The 14,548-nt window shown below is 41.8% G+C and overlaps 1 protein-coding gene and 1 long non-coding RNA gene across 3 annotated transcripts; both read right to left on the bottom strand.

Annotated features, from left to right (window-relative positions):
• Positions 1-894: 894 nt before the first annotated feature.
• Positions 895-11,793, bottom strand: LOC306936455. 2 transcript variants are annotated; one of them, XR_013791492.1, is made up of 5 exons: positions 11,688-11,793; positions 11,523-11,591; positions 11,356-11,423; positions 10,154-10,224; positions 895-965 (listed from the first exon to the last, which is right to left on the bottom strand). It is a non-coding gene; the product is annotated as an uncharacterized lncRNA (long non-coding RNA). The 2 variants fall into 2 exon arrangements; XR_013791493.1 differs by lacking the exons at positions 895-965; positions 10,154-10,224 and adding an exon at positions 10,853-10,910.
• Positions 11,794-12,025: 232 nt separating this feature from the next.
• On the bottom strand, positions 12,026-12,436 carry LOC306936406 (histone H3.2-like; the record flags this gene model as incomplete). Its single annotated transcript, XM_079519901.1, has 1 exon — positions 12,026-12,436. The coding sequence occupies one exon, from the start codon at positions 12,434-12,436 to the stop codon at positions 12,026-12,028; it is 411 nt and encodes a 136-aa protein (XP_079376027.1).
• Positions 12,437-14,548: the final 2,112 nt, after the last annotated feature.

The following is a 14,548-nucleotide window of genomic DNA, read 5'->3' as shown; positions in this document are numbered from 1 at the left end:
TGCAAAGGAATACTAAAGTATAGTTGGCATTAAACACTGCAATATATCACTGCAAAGGAATAATAAAGTCTAGTTGGCATTAAACACTGCAATAGAGCACTGCAAAGGAATAATAAAGTCTAGTTGGCATTAAACACTGCAATAGAGCACTGCAAAGGAATACTAAAGTATAGTTGGCATTAAACACTGCAATAGAGCACTGCAAAGGAATACTAAAGTATAGTTGGCATTAAACACTGCAATAGAGCACTGCAAAGGAATACTAAAGTATAGTTGGCATTAAACACTGCAATAGATCACTGCAAAGGAATACTAAAGTATAGTTGGCATTAAACACTGCAATAGAGCACTGCAAAGGAATACTAAAGTATAGTTGGCATTAAACACTGCAATAGAGCACTGCAAAGGAATACTAAAGTATAGTTGGCATTAAACACTGCAATAGATCACTGCAAAGGAATACTAAAGGCAGAAAGCCAAAAAAAACACCACACTGTAAAAGGGACAGTAGTCCTTGAGTGCAACTCTGCAATATCACCCTTAACCGATATATCCATCTTTGGCGGTTAACTAGTTAACCCTTTGGTTAAAGCAGTCAAAGTGAGGACCCTTTTAAAACGCCACTATATGAAATAGCACAATGAAAACAAATGTAAAAACTATAGCAGACTTGAATCCCAAAACAAAAAAGAACAGCGGTTCACAGTATGAGGCCCAATCTGTTATGGAATACAAACCTTGAGTAGCCTCACAATTTATCATATAGCTAAAGTGCTTGTCATAGTTGTACTCAGAATCAGATTCTGAATACTGATGTAGCCAAACAATCATACATCAATTAATAAAGTGCATTAAATGTACTTTGCACTGCTGCTTATGCAAATTAGCACTTACCCTGTTGAGGTGATCAGGGACTCCAGGTTGTTGGTAAAACAGTCAGTGTGTTTGCTCGGTCGGGACACCGTCTGTGTAATATAAACATAAACATAAACATAATATAAACACATTTTATTCATAAAACAAAGACTGCCTCATAGACACATGAAACACTGGAACAATTCAAAAAAATGTGGCACTCTATCTTTAAAGTCATGTACGGTGATTTGTGGTTAAATTATGCATATTTAAATATTGACTGGACTGAAATGTCGAGAATGTATATATGGTAAGATATGTGATGATTTATAATTATATGGTGGCATTTTTCCCTACAAATATCTTGATGAAATGATCATGTGGCTGGCAGTGCCGTCTCCAGGCACAAATCAGCAGGGGGGGCATACTTTTTTCTAAAGGGGGCACTTAATTTTTGAAAGCACGCCTGCCCTCGATGCAAGTATGGCCTCAAGTAGCAAGGTATGTCACACATACACCTGTCACGGCCTGCATGTTCCTCAGCCCTTGCAGGAGGGGCTGAGGACACTTGTAGATCTGCTATTTTCAAAATATTTTTAGAGACGTACAAATATACACTTCTAGCTATACTTCTATATACTATAGTTCTCATACTTGCATAGCCTACTTGCGTATGAGAACTCAATAAATCTTAAATTAATCAATCGGAAAAAGTACACTCTCTCTCTCTCTCTCTCTCTCACACACACACACACACACACACACACACACACACACACACACACACACACACACACACACACACACACACACACACACACACACACACACACACACACACACACACACACACACACACACACACACACACACACACACACACACACACACACACACACACACACACACACACACACACACACACACACACACACACACACAATGTGCACACACGCACGCCTCGCTGGTGCATGGCAGTGTCACTGTGGTGGTGAGGTCATTGCGTGTGTGCACAATGCACATTGTTTGGGGCAGCGGTGGCCTAAGGGTTAGAGGAGCGCCCTTGTTGCCCAAAGGTTGCCGGTTCGATTCCCCAGACGGGCAGGACAAATCTGGGTGGGGAAGTGATTGTCATCACTCACCCAACACCGCTGAAGTGCCCTTGGGCAAGGCACTGAACCCCCAACTGCTCCCCCTGGAGCTGAGTAGTGGCCAACAGTATAAGACTGTGGTTGTACTGGTCAGCTCCCAGGTTTTAATGTGGGTGTGTGTGCGTGTCTGTTTCTGTGTGCAGGGCGTTGCTGAAAATGAGCACCTGTGCTCAGCTACTTCCCTGGGTAAATAAAGGATACAAAAAAAAAGGTACATCGCTCTGTTTATGGACCTTATTAGGATCCCCATTATCTTCCTGGGGTAAACACGCACGCGCACGCGCACGCGCACGTGCGAGTGACACACACGCAAACACACACACACACTATATCAAACATTAAGTGCAGAGAGAGAGAGAGAGAGAGAGAGAGAGAGAGAGAGAGAGAGAGAGAGAGAGAGAGAGAGAGAGAGAGAGAGAGAGAGAGAGAGAGCTATTCGTATCATTTCATGCATTCCAATAATATCTGCAGAAGGATGACCCAAGACGATGATGAGGTATTCATTGATGGATTAAAAAGGCATTCAAACGACTCACCTCTAACATTTATAGAATATAGGCTACAGTATATTATTAGGTTGGGTGGCATATAGACCTACTTGTTGTTACACTACACTTCAGGGTCTGCGAATAAACAACTAAACCTTTGGTGATGCCTCGAGCGTCTATTCATTGGAAAAAGAGGAGAAAGGGGGGGAAATAACTGTGTATAAGGCAGCGGCAAACAGAAAGGTGTTTTAAAAGGAGATCTAAAAGAACCAGGAATCTGGAGGCCCGAATTCAGGAATCTGAATCTGGAGGTCCGTTTCAAGACCAAATATGAGGCCCCCATATGTATACCTATGACATAATTATTCTGTTGATGCATTGACACATTGATATCAATAGTTTTGACTGGTCAATATCGCACACAGCCACTACTCGCGACAATAACGCAGCAACAACACCTCTCCTCATCCTGTCGTCCCTTCACAATATAGTGTCTCCCCTTTACCCAATGCTGCACATTTTAACCAGGTTATTAACCGGAAATAGGTGTAATTTAACAACGTGGGAGAGAGCAAGGCAGTGAAAGAGAGAGAGAGAGAGAGAGAGAGAGGGCCAAGGGTGGCGGGGGGTTGACTGACACCTGCAGGTCAGTCGGCGCTTGGAGGCCCCCCTGAGGGTGGAGGCCCCCCCTGAGGGTGGAGGCCCATTTCAATTGAGACTGCAGGTGAAACATAGGAAGGCCTCCTATGAAAATAACTAAGAGCGGAAGCCGGCCTGCAGTTTATTTAATATAACATTTGATAAATGTATAAATGTGTTCCAGGCCTCTGACTATAGGTTGCGGGGGCATTTGAGAGCATGCCTGCCCTCGATCCAAGTAGGGCAGGCCCCGAGTAGCAAGGTATGTCAATTATGAAGAAGTGAGAGGGAAAAATGAGCATGTGGAATTGCAGGTGTGGCATGTGGCGTGCAAAGGTGTTAATACTTGGCAGCCCTGTTGCAATGTTTATTATATTGAATTAACTTCCTTACTGGAAACTAGCTTCTGTCTTTGGAATGTGAACACAGAGAGCCTGAATTCCTGTAACACTGACAGAGCATGATTGACAGCTCATCATGTTGCATTGTGATTCATTGTCTATGTTCAGAATGAGGTCAGAATGTACAGAGATGTCATTTAGCCCTTTGAGATGCAGCTTCTCATTTTAGACTCTCTCACACACACACACACACACACACACACACACACACACACACACACACACACACACACACACACACACACACACACACACACACACACACACACACACACACACACACACACACACACACACACACACACACACACACACACACACACACACACACACACACACACAAAACAACTTGTGTGGCACAAGGTGCGGCCAGATTTTAGTGATGAGAGAGCCCACCTTGGAACCCAGTTAAATTGAATTGTAATGAAATGTCATATAACAACAAGTCGTCTCAAGACACTTCTACACGCAGAACCCAGAGGTCTCAGGTTCAATTCCAGGCTTCTATTCAGCAATGTCTCTCAATGTCAATATCTTCCTGGGGTCAACACGCACGCACACATGAGGAACAACTGCAATTAGAGAGAAAAAGCAACTGCAGAGGGTCAGCTAAGGGCCGATTCATACTCCTATTTTAGAGACGAATAAAAGTCGGTTCGGCTCTGTAGCCTATAATTTGAGGTTCGGGGGGGGGGTTCCCGGTTATCGACAGCCAGGGGAACACAGACAGGGGGAGTGGCAAAAGGAGTGAACGTGCCCAGTTATTTCTGGAGCGCTTACTGTTGTGACGGTAACAATGCTGGCCGTTTTTCTGGAGCCTATCTGTCAAAGCATGAGAACGTAGCACTAAAAGCACCTGATTTTATGGAGAAGATGAAAGTGTGTGAATTGGAGGGCAGGCTTTACAGTGAGTACCATACCATAATAACTAGAATTACAAGATTCTGTGAACGGCTTAGTGAGGTCATTAGTTCTTGGCTAGGACAAAAGAGAGTCAACACACAGCCCGTCCCATATAAATTGTTATGACAACAACTCTAGTTATGACAACGTGTCAGACCACTTTTTGATCTGTCCACAGATTTGTCTCCATATGGCCTATATAGTCTATACTCTGGTTGCACCATAATGGTGTAATGAGCACACCATCCCTCGGCTGGCCAATAGGATTAGGCCAGCTCTGGATCGGCCATCGCTACATCCGGATCATCTGTCATCATCACGGGACATGAACTCTATTCTCAACCAATCACAACAATACAACAACTGTGACATCTTAAAATGCTATATAGAGACATTATTCAGACAATGGGATTTTGTAACGATGGATTATGGCTATATGTATGACGCTGAATCTTTACAACATGATTTTACTGAGAATCACTCAAATGATCTTTCCTTCATGTGTTGGTGTCAATTTACAATTTACAATTTAGGCATTTAGCAGATGCTCTTAATCCAGAGCGATTTACATTAAGCAAGAACAAAAAAGCATGGGAATACATCACATAAAAAAGCATTTATCATGAAACATGCGTAAGTTAAGAACGTAACAGTGGAATATCTATATAATTAAACTATACATATAAACTATACATATATACTATACTATGCTATACATATGTACTATGACGTGCTATGACTACATACAATGCAATTATAGTGCTGTCTACATAACATGCTATAAGTCTATCAAATGCTATATAAGTCTACAGAAATGCTATCTAAGGGGGTAAGTACTATGGGCCATGATGGAGTCTGAAAAGGTGGGTTTTCAGAGTCCTCTAAATTACTATTTGGGTCTATTGAGGTCTATTTACATTGTTTGCTTTTTCAAAGGGTCTTAAAGTGACAGTACTATTTTTGTTAACTACTAAGATTTCACTTAGAAAGGTAACAAGGATAATTCCTTTGGGTGAATGAGAACGGCCGGTGCTGCACCCCATTCACCCGTTATCACTGTATACACAAAATCAACCGCACTGGCATACTCACTGTTTCAGTATTGGGTGAGTATGCCAGTATGGCCATATTGGCCGTATTCATACTCACTGTTTCAGTATTGGGTGAGTATGCCAGTATGGCCATATTGGCCGTATTCATACTCAGTTTCAGTATTGGGTGAGTATGCCAGTATGGCCATATTGGCCGTATTCATACTCACTGTTTCAGTATTGGGTGAGTATGCCAGTATGGCCATATTGGCCGTATTCATACTCACTGTTTCAGTATTGGGTGAGTATGCCAGTATGGCCATATTGGCCGCATTCAAAGGTGCTGATAACGGTTGATTTTGTGTATTTAATACAGTGATAACAGGTGAATCCGCTGGACCGGTTCTGCCCTCGTTCTGTGTACCTCGCTCTGCGTACAAAAAAGGACCAGGAGGGAGGAGACTGTTTTCCATTTGAAGGCATTTGTTTTGGATAAAAACGCCGGGACAACAACTAAAAACGCCGGGACAACGCTCCACACGTCCCAAACTCTTCTCCCTTCTGGCCCCAAAACTGTGGAATGCACTTCCCGTTGCAATCAGAACTGCAGCATCACTCCCGATCTTCCGCCGTAGTCTGAAAACCCACCTTTTCAGACTCCATCATGGCCCATAGCACTTACCCTACCCCCTTAGACAGCACTTCTTAGACTTATATAGCATTTGAAACAGACTTATAGCATGTCATGTAGACAGCACAATAAGTGCATTGTATGTAGTCATAGCACTTCATAGTATATATGTACAGCATAGTATAGCACATATGTGTAGTTTATATGTATAGTGTCATTATATAGATATGTTCTAGTTATAGTTTATATGTATAGTGTCATTATATAGATATGTTCTAGTCACGGTCTTAGCTTACGCATGTTTCGCGATAAATGCATTTTGTTACATATGTGATGTATTCCCATGCTTTTTGTTCTTGCCTATTGTAAGTCGCTCTGGATTAAGAGCGTCTGCTAAATGCCTAAATTGTAATTGTAAATTGTAAATTGGATGTTTCTCTTTTCCTTTCCTTTTTTATTTAATCTTTATATTTTGAATCATGTAAATCCGTTTTTAAGGTGTGCATTGATATCATGAATTCTAATTGTCATGAACTCAAAATATGAAAATAATTACATTCAAATCACTACCCAGAGAGAGAGAGCGTGCGAGAGAGAGAGACAGAGAGAGAGAGAGAGAGACAGAGAGAGAGAGAGAGAGAGAGAGAGAGAGAGAGAGACAGAGAGAGAGAGAGCGTGCGAGAGAGAGAGAGAGACAGAGAGAGAGAGAGAGTGAGAGAGCGTGCGAGAGAGAGAGAGAGACAGAGAGAGAGAGAGAGAGAGAGAGAGAGAGAGAGAGAGAGAGAGAGTGAGAGAGAGAGAGAGGGAGAGAGACTAGCATTATGGTACATTATGGATTCATACAGTATGGAGCCACAGCGTGCGCACGCACGCACACACACACACGCACACGCACACGCACACACACACACACACACACACACACGATCTTTTTTGCTATTTTTGAAAAACATATTTGAATAGTTAAAATAGCCAATCTACAAGCTCACAACTATTAACTAGAAAATACTGTTCCTGCAGTGTGGCAATGTGAGCAATCTACTCTTGGCCTTCCTGCGATTGCAGCTATTGTTATTGAAGTGCATCAAATTAATCATCTCCCTCTCCCTCCCCCTCTCCCCCTCTCCCTCTCTCCCTCTCTCTCTCTCTCTCTCTGCATGTCCGCAGCAACAAATAAAAAAACTATTGGTGAAAATGTCCACCACAACATTGTGATGATCAGGGGTCATCAACCTGTCTGTACATGGACAACATTGTGATGATCAGGGGTCATCAACCTGTCCATACATGGACAACATTGTGATGATCAGGGGTCATCAACCTGTCCGTACATGGACAACATTGTGATGATCAGGGGTCATCAACCTGTCCATACATGGACAACATTGTGATGATCAGGGGTCATCAACCTGTCTGTACATGGACAACATTGTGATGATCAGGGGTCATCAACCTGTCCATACATGGACAACATTGTGATGATCAGGGGTCATCAACCTGTCCGTACATGGACAACATTGTGATGATCAGGGGTCATCAACCTGTCCATACATGGACAACATTGTGATGATCAGGGGTCATCAACCTGTCTGTACATGGACAACATTGTGATGATCAGGGGTCATCAACCTGTCCGTACATGGACAACATTGTGATGATCAGGGGTCATCAACCTGTCTGTACATGGACAAGCGTGTCAATCTATGACATATGGTTTAAACCCAGCTGTGCCAAGATGAGAAGGCTCGTCTTTTGTTGATTTCTATGAATCCATCATTGATACTATTACATTTACCGTATTTTAGCTTCCCGTCGCTATGGCAACACTTTGCTTCCACGTTGTGACTTTATCGAAAACATCGTAGTGGCATGCCAAGATTATAAATAAATAATCCTTAATCCTGGCATGTCCTTCATCAATCACTCTTCATGTAGGCCTATACCTATCTGTTTTGTCTCTCAAGTTTCCTTGTTCCAGACAGTGTTCTATTGGCAATTTATCCTTGACGTTCCTGTGAGAAGTATTTGACATGCAATTATTACGTCTAATAAATCAAATCAAGTCTAGCTTGTAGGGTGTGTTGTTTTTTTCAATTTGCATGCCGTGGACTTTCTCATCAACGGAGGAAAACACAACCATTTAAGCTACCTTGCCAAACCAAACACATGGTTAGCTGGTAGAACTTGATCTGATAAACATCCATCACGAGGTGCCATGGTGATGCTGTCAAGCTGTCATAATATGCATGCAGCACATCTTTATGGCTGAGGAATGAGGAAAGTGCATCGTTTGGGTTCAATGTCATTGTCACCGTAGGAGCAATTTTTTTCTCTTCCTTCTCCCGTGACCGATACTATGACACCCCCCCCCCCCCCCCCCTAAAATAGGAGTATGAATCGGCCCTTAGCTGACCCTCTGCAGTTGCTTTTTCTCTCTAATTGCAGTTGTTCCTCATGTGTGCGTGCGTGTTGACCCCAGGAAGATATTGACATTGAGAGACATTGCTGAATAGAAGCCTGGAATTGAACCTGAGACCTCTGGGTTCTGCGTGTAGAAGTGTCTTGAGACGACTTGTTGTTATATGACATTTACTTACAATTAAATTTAACTGGGTTCCAAGGCGGGCTCTCTCATCACTAAAATCTGGCCGCACCTTGTGCCACACAAGTTGTTTTGAATGGTGTGCGTGTGTGTGTGTGTGTGTGTGTGTGTGTGTGTGTGTGTGTGTGTGTGTGTGTGTGTGTGTGTGTGTGTGTGTGTGTGTGTGTGTGTGTGTGTGTGTGTGTGTGTGAGTGAGAGTGAGAGTCAGAGAGTGTGTACTTTTTTCGATTGATTAATTTAAGATGTATTGATTTATCATACGCAAGTAGGCTATGCAAGTATGAGAACTATAGTATATAGAAGTATATAGCTAGAAGTGTATATTTGTACGTCTCTAAAAATATTTTGAAAATAGCAGATCTACAAGTGTCCTCAGCCCCTCCTGCAATATAGGCAGCTCAATACCTCAGATTAAGACAATACAACAAAATATGTAAATAATAATGTACCATTTATCATTTCATTGATTGGCTGAGCAGAATCTTTTGAGTAATTTAGACCCACCGCACCTGAGCATCATTGCTGTTGGTCAAAGAAGAGAAAACTGAACTGGGATAAGGAACACTCGGCACTTGCACTGAACATTCTCTTGCACATACTAGGCCCAACACAAAACCAGCAATAAAAAAAAGCCAGCCTGTCAGCAGCCAGGTGTCTCAGCTGTCCTGAATATGGGTGATTTGACCAGGAATGCTCAACCCATGGGCATTCCCATGTAGCTCCCACTAGATGGGAAAATGAAGCCCCAACTTTTGACACACCAGACACACTGCCTAGGGCCCCAGCTGTGTGAGGCAGTGGGTGGCCTCAACAGCCTGGATTACACATATGTAACCAAATGGAGTCGCCACGTACTCCTAATGTCACAGTAATACTACACCACTCCCAATTACAGGGTGGGAGACCCGGAATACATATATGAAGGAGAGTGAACAATAATTGTCGGTTGCTTCATGGGAATATAACTTTTTATATAACTGGGAATATAACTTTTTCTTCATTCTGAGAAAGTACTGACATTTCCTTTAAAACGTATATTCACTTTTCACAGATTACCAATAAAAGGTTACTAAATCCTCCACTACACAGATAAAGGGATTTGGATAATTTGATGCACTCATTTACCATGTCCATAAACACACGGTTAAGCACTGCAAATAAGCACAATACAACTCTGCAATATCACCCTTAACCGATATATCCATCTTTGGCGGTTAACTAGTTAACCCTTTGGTTAAAGCAGTCACAGCGGTTCACAGTATGAGGCCCAATCTGTTATGGAATACAAACCTTGAGTAGCCTCACAATTTACCATATAGCTAAAGTGCTTGTCATAGTTGTACTCAGAATCAGATTCTGAATACAATACTGATGTAGCCAAACAATCATACATCAATTAATAAAGTGCATTAAATGTACTTTGCACTGCTGCTTATGCAAATTAGCACTTACCCTGTTACGGTGATCAGGGACTCCAGGTTGTTGGTAAAACAGTCAGTGTGTTCGCTCGGTCGGGACACCGTCTGTGTAATATAAACATAAACATAATATAAACACATTTTATTCATAAAACAAAGACTGCCTCATAGACACATGAAACACTGGAACAATTAAAAAAATGTGGCACTCTATCTTTAAAGTCATGTACGGTGATTTGTGGTTAAATTATGCACATTTAAATATTGACTGGACTGAAATGTCGAGAATGTATATATGGTAAGATATGTGATGATTTATAATTATATGGTGGCATTTTTCCCTACAAATATCTTGATGAAATGATCATGTGGCTGGCAGTGCCGCCTCCAGGCACAAATCAGCAGGGGGGGCATACTTTTTTCTAAAGGGGGCACTTAATTTTTCAAACCCTCCTATGTATAACAAATAGTCGCCTATTAACAAAAAGACGCTTGAAAAAGGCTACAATTATGCAGCAGCACCAACAACAAATACAGAAATACAAATATGTTGAGCATTATAATGTCTTCTGCATGCATATATTACCTTGTATTTCTATTAACTATTCAATTAATTTGAACATGTATATATTTACAATAATCATGAAGAACTTGTAGATTTAACATTTGTAAAACATTAAAATATTAGTACAGTAGGGTAGAGTAGACATACTACTGGCCAATCTGGACTGGAGGGGCACAAAATCCAATCTGAAGGGGGTAGAGGTGGCTGGTCTCTGTGAGGAGACTAGCTGTATACAGTAAGAGCAGTGGTAAAATGGAGCTGCTTCGTTAAAACTGTTAAATGCTCAATCATTAATTAAATGTGATGAGGATGAACCAAGTGAGCACCTGCTGGTAGAGGTCTAGATTTGTGTGGGGGAAATGCCACACATTGGTTTTAAAATGAATGTAAATTACAATGCTGCTATGTATGGGGGATTTGAGAAAATGAAATGAAAAAATGTCTACCGTAGAGAAAGAGTTTTACTGGACCGCAAGTACAAACTGAACTGAAAAGACAAAGAACTCTTGACTCAAGAAAAATAAACTGACACCATGGCACTTAACATTGTAGGAAAACAAAATTGTTTGATATATTTTTTGTATTGAAACATGTAACTTCAATGTAATATATGCATAAATTGTAAAACCCTGCATAGTTCTCAATAAAAAGCCATACGGATACAAGCCTACCTCAAGACCGTGTGGTGTACACACACGGGGACACACGCCAGGCTCTTGTTCACCGCTCGCCTCTGCGTCTAACAACGAGACAAGCACACATTTGCATAAATAACTGGAAAACAATTAAACTTGAATTAAAGGCCCGTTTGTGCCGTTTCAGTACGAAGCAAACCTACCTTGGTTTCTCTGAACTGTGTACACACACACACACACACGCTGACGGGCTCCACAGAGCTCCACAATTTCTGACAAGGAAAAAGAGTAAAACATAAATAAACTGGAGGTTGTTGACATAAATCAACCTAGACGGTAACCCTATATTAGTAAAACCAAGAGCCTACCTCGATGCTACGAGCACAAACAAAACGCCACCCAACAGCCTGACTGGAACAGGAATCCACCTGGGTGAAACACGGACTATTCCCTATGGCTGGCCAGCTACCCCACATGCTGAGCTGAGGGGGTGGTGCTATGAATTGGTTCCGTCAGTACTATGGATTACACAACAAAAAATGTGGATTGCTTTTCCGAGGGCCGGAAATTGTGTGAAGGCGATATACAAGCTTATGCAAATTAGAATGAGTATTTAGTCTATATCAAAGGAATGATTTATCTTCAAATAACACATTTGGTGGCTCTTAAAAGAGCCGTTTTGGGGTTGTGACAGTGATAGATTAGTCTAAGCACGTTCTCCGCGGATACGACGGGCCAGCTGGATGTCTTTGGGCATGATGGTCACCCTCTTGGCGTGGATGGCGCACAGGTTGGTGTCCTCAAACAGACCGACCAGATAAGCCTCGGCCGACTCCTGGAGAGCCATGACGGCGGAGCTCTGGAAGCGCAGGTCGGTCTTGAAGTCCTGGGCGATCTCCCTCACGAGGCGCTGGAAGGGCAGCTTGCGGATCAGCAGCTCGGTGGATTTCTGGTAACGACGGATCTCCCTCAGAGCCACTGTACCGGGACGGTAACGGTGAGGCTTCTTTACTCCACCGGTCGCCGGCGCGCTCTTACGAGCTGCCTTGGTGGCGAGCTGCTTCCTGGGCGCTTTGCCGCCGGTGGACTTACGAGCGGTCTGCTTGGTTCTTGCCATTGTGTCTTTACTCTTCTAAAGAAGTAGAGAATATAATGTGTGTAGTGCAGCGCAAACTGCTGATTTTGTCTGCGCTGTCGTCCTCTGATTGGTCAGTGGTAAGGAACCGCCTAGTTCGGGGCAGAGCCATAGAGTCAATGCTCTGGTTTGGGGAGGTACCTAGCATCGGTCCCAGGCTTACTCATCCAATCTGCGAAGAGAAAGGGAGGTGCCATTACCATACGTCCACTGACACCGATTGAAACGTCATAGCCTACTGGAGCTGCTGTAATAATAAATAATATGCAATACTTGTTTCCAGAGCAAACTGATAATGCATTGCTGTAGGCCTATGTTCTATGACAAAATAACTATCTATTTCAGTCAGTGACAAAATAACACATGTGTTATTTATGTTCGTATGGTGTATAAGAAGACAAAAACAAGTAAAAGGCATCTCTTGTCTTAATGAAATAATGAACACACTCATCTAATTCACAGCATATTAATGTGGCCAAACTTCCAATATTTGGACACAATTGGTGTTTATTGTGGACTACTACTAGAACTAAAATGTGCCTGCCCTGCACTTGAATATCCATGCAATGTGACACTAACTGTAAGCTAAATGTAAAGGGCATTGATTGCCTACAAATAATGACTACCTGCTTACTTACAGGACAAAGACACTCAGTTTATAACAAGAAGCCGATGATTCGTATGTATGTACGAGCTTTCTGGGACTGCTAGCTTGGTTCTTGACAGAGTATATCGCTGCAAAATTAAGATTTGTAGCAAAAATTGCGCCAACTGCTTCATTTAATCGCAATGGCTCTGAGACGCCGTCTCCAGTCAGGAACCTCCTTCTCTGGGAGGACCCGTTCAGCCACTGGTACTGATTGGAGGGGAGCTCATACACACTCAGCCCGCGCTCTCATCCGTTTCTATGATTGGTGGGGCGCACAGCCACACAGTTGTAGTACTACATGTGTGTTGTTGAAGATATAAAAGCTCTAGTGCGCCTCTCTTCCAACACATTTCTCTGAAATTTAACTAGAATTAAGTCTACATCAAAATGAGCGGCAGAGGAAAGACCGCATGAATATATATAAATGATAATATTACCCCTATATACTATAAGACACGTGTTTTGGTCAATTCAGATCACCTAGCAGTAGTAGTGCTCTTGAGGTTTGGCAAGACAGAAAAGAAGGGTTTTTGGAAATTAAACGTGAACTGTTTAAAGAATAATGATGTGCTTACAGAACTAAAGAAGGAAGTGGTAATTGCCAAGAGCTTAAATGTTTTAACTAAATCATATGTTGATTTATGGGAAATTATTAAAGATAGGCTAAGATATTACTTTAAATATAAATGTAAAATATTAAATCAAGAGCTAAATGGAAGCTACAGTAGATTAATGGCGGATTATATAAATCTAAAAACAAAAGCTAATAAAACTGAGGAGGAAAATGACAAATTAACTGAAATGGAATCCGAATTGACCAAATTAAATGATGTCTCCCAGGGTCTCCGCCTTCAGGCAGGCATGGATGACACAAATGCGTCCAGCAATGCACTTTGTCTAATACATATGTATAAAAAGAAACTACAATGTAAACATTTTAAATGAAAATGGTGATATGGTAGAAGATGAGAAGATGAAAAGAGAAACGGTTAGAAAGCTTTGTGAAAAAATGTACCAGAAAACTACAATTGATGAATATAAATTGCATGCTTTCCTTGATTCAGTTGATTTGAGGGAGGTTGGCCGTAACTCTATGGGTGGGGAAATCACCAAACATGAGGTGAGGGATGCAATTGTCCAGTTGAGTACGGGTAAATCCCCAGGCCCTGATGGTCTGCCTAATGAGATATATCTCTCCTGCACAAATGAATTAGTAGAACTGCTAACCTCTGTTTATAATGATGGGATCAAGGAAGGCAAAATGCATTCATCGTTCTACCATGGGGTTATATCGCTTATATATTAAAAAAAAAAGGTCATCTTATAATTTAGATAATTGGAGACATGTTACGTTAATGAATGTAGATTATAAAATACTTGCAAAAATAATAGTTAATCGATTAAATACAGATCTAGAAGAACTTGTTGAAAAAGAACAGACATGT

This window comes from Electrona antarctica (assembly GCF_951216825.1).
Source record: "Electrona antarctica genome assembly, chromosome: 14".
Classification (NCBI taxonomy): Eukaryota; Metazoa; Chordata; class Actinopteri; order Myctophiformes; family Myctophidae; genus Electrona; species Electrona antarctica.
The sequence above is the reverse complement of the archived record's forward strand: the minus strand, read 5'-3'. Positions and strand labels throughout refer to the sequence as shown.